Genomic DNA, 2,352 nt, shown 5'->3' with positions numbered 1-2,352 from the left:
ATGGAATGGAGGTGGCCACGGACCAGCTGGATGGCCCACCACGCCGTGCTCAACGGGCAGCACCCCGAGAGCCACCACCCCGGTCTGGCTCACAACTACATGGAACCAGCGCAGCTCCTACCTCCGGATGAAGTCGACGTCTTCTTCAACCACCTGGACTCCCAGGGCAACCCCTACTACGCCAATTCCGCCCATGCCCGGGCCAGGGTCTCCTACAGCCAGGCACACGGTAAATCGGCACCCACCGCCCTCCTTTGCACCCCCGGCCCCTTCCCCGCCCGCCTCCGCCTGCGCTCCCCGGGCCCCTCCGTGCGGGTGTCCTACGTGGAGGCGAGGAGTTCCACTCGGGGGCCGCTTCGGTGTGTCGGAGCTGGGGGGAAAGGAGATCTAAGAAAACAGGATGGAAAGGGAGGCACGGGTGGATTTTAACCCTAGAGATAACCAAGGACTGGCGGAGGGGAGGGAAAGAAAGGGGGGAGGTGAGAGAGGAAGGGGAAATAGTGTGCGCACAGGCTAAAACTTCTCAGACACGGCTACTTCCCGGATGCAAAATACAAACCGACTCAAATCGGCGATGGATTTTATTTGGGGGTGTTTTTAAGGAGCGGGAGAGAGCGTGTTGCAGCAGCTCGGAAGACAGCAGAAGGGGGTTTGCTGCTTATTCCCAGGGGTGGGGTGGGGTGGGAGGAAAGGGGGTGCCTCCTGCCCCAGGTGGCTGGGTCCCCCTCCTGCTGCCCATCGCTCTTTCTCGCTGGGCTGGCTGTTATCTCCCTCGGAGGGGACAGGGCGAAGGGGCCGTTGCGCCAGTCTGGCTGCTCTTCTCTGGCTTGTGAAATCTCTCCCCATGCCCGGCTCCCCTCCGGCTGCCTGCAGACTGGGGAGCTGCCCGGGCCGGGAGCTGGGGGACTTCCCAGAGCCGCTCCGGGCTGAGCTGCCCCACGCTGATCCCAAACGCTCTTGTGTTCCTACAGCCCGCCTGACCGGGAGTCAAATGTGCCGGCCTCATCTTATCCACAGCCCCGGGATCCCTTGGCTGGACAGCAGCAAGGCGGCACTGTCTGCCCATCACCACAACCCCTGGACCGTCAACCCCTTCACCAAGACACCCCTGCACCCCTCGGCGGCCGGAGCGCCCGGGGCCATCGGTGTACCCAGGCAGCAGCACGTCCAGCACCGCCTCCGTGTCTTCGCTCACCCCGGCCTCGCACTCCGGCTCCCACCTCTTTGGCTTCCCCCCGACCCCTCCCAAGGAGGTGTCCCCGGACCCCAACTCCACCAGCGCTGCCTCCCCTTCGTCCTCCGCTGGGGCCCGGCAGGAGGACAAAGACAGCATCAAGTACCAAGTGTCGCTGTCGGAGGGGATGAAGATGGAGAGCGCCAGCCCGCTCAGAAGCAGCCTCACCAGCATGGGGGCCCAGCCCTCCACCCACCACCCCATCCCCACCTACCCCTCCTACGTGCCGGCCGCCCACGACTACAGCAGCAGCCTCTTCCATCCCGGCAGCTTCCTGGGGGGCCCAGCGTCCAGCTTCACCCCCAAGCCACGAAGCAAGGCCAGATCCTGTTCGGGTAAGTGTGGCACCCCGTGGCCTGCCCTGTCACGCACCGGCTGTATCCCCGGGGTGGAAGGGCCGAGGTGAGGGCCGTGCTGCCGGGGGGGGGGTGTGCGTGCCTGTCATGGTTGGCTTTGCTGGCTGTTTGGGGGTGAGGCTTGCAGGCTGCTGCGAGGCTGGGTGCTTGTGTCTGCTCTCTTTGGGGCAGAGGAGCAGGCGACTGCTTGGTCCCACTTTTCTGGGTTTTTAAACTAGGAGATGGAGCTTGCACCAGGCTTCTGTGGGTGCCAACACATCCATAGTGGCCGCTGAGCCACCGGCACCAGCCCCAGAGCCCTCAGAGGGGGCCGAGGGACACAGGAACCGGTGCAGTGTGAGGTGGCAGATCGAGTCGTACAAGGAAGGATTTATACGAGGAAAAAATATTTCCCTCAGAGAAAAGCTAGCCTCAGCCACCCGGGGGGCTCGGGCCCGACCCTGCTTCCTCAAGTCAGTAAACCCCCCCACGGATTACACGATTATTACATTAATTAGCGATAGGTGTTTCTCTCTCAATAATTTCCACGTCTCTTCATTAATACAAACCAAGGCCCCAGCACAAGATGAAAGCGAAACTTACCCGGCCGGTCCGCTTCTAATGGCAGAGGGCCTTATTTCCTTCACTTTTTACAGGAGCAAAAGTTCAAATATAGTTTACATACCAGTGCAAAAGACTAAGGTGTCCAGTCATGGCTAACTTACTCCAGTCTAACTTTAACTAGAAAACTCCTTCCCCCCCCCCCCCCCCCCCCCCCACACA

At 61.8% G+C, this 2,352-nt stretch overlaps 1 protein-coding gene across 1 annotated transcript in view; it reads left to right on the top strand.

Annotated features, from left to right (window-relative positions):
* The first annotated feature begins 5 nt into the window (after positions 1-5).
* Positions 6-2,352, top strand: part of GATA2 (GATA binding protein 2) — a 10,331-nt gene continuing 7,984 nt past the window's right edge. The window contains 4 exon segments of the mRNA XM_009284448.2: positions 6-25; positions 27-229; positions 972-1,140; positions 1,142-1,569. Coding sequence (XP_009282723.2) covers positions 6-25; positions 27-229; positions 972-1,140; positions 1,142-1,569 — 820 coding nt within the window.

Source organism: Aptenodytes forsteri, unplaced genomic scaffold (genome assembly GCF_000699145.1).
Source record: "Aptenodytes forsteri isolate BGI_AS27 unplaced genomic scaffold, ASM69914v1 Scaffold53, whole genome shotgun sequence".
Taxonomy (NCBI): Eukaryota; Metazoa; Chordata; class Aves; order Sphenisciformes; family Spheniscidae; genus Aptenodytes; species Aptenodytes forsteri.
Note: the sequence above shows the minus strand (reverse complement) of the source record. Positions and strands in the feature narration are given on the sequence as shown.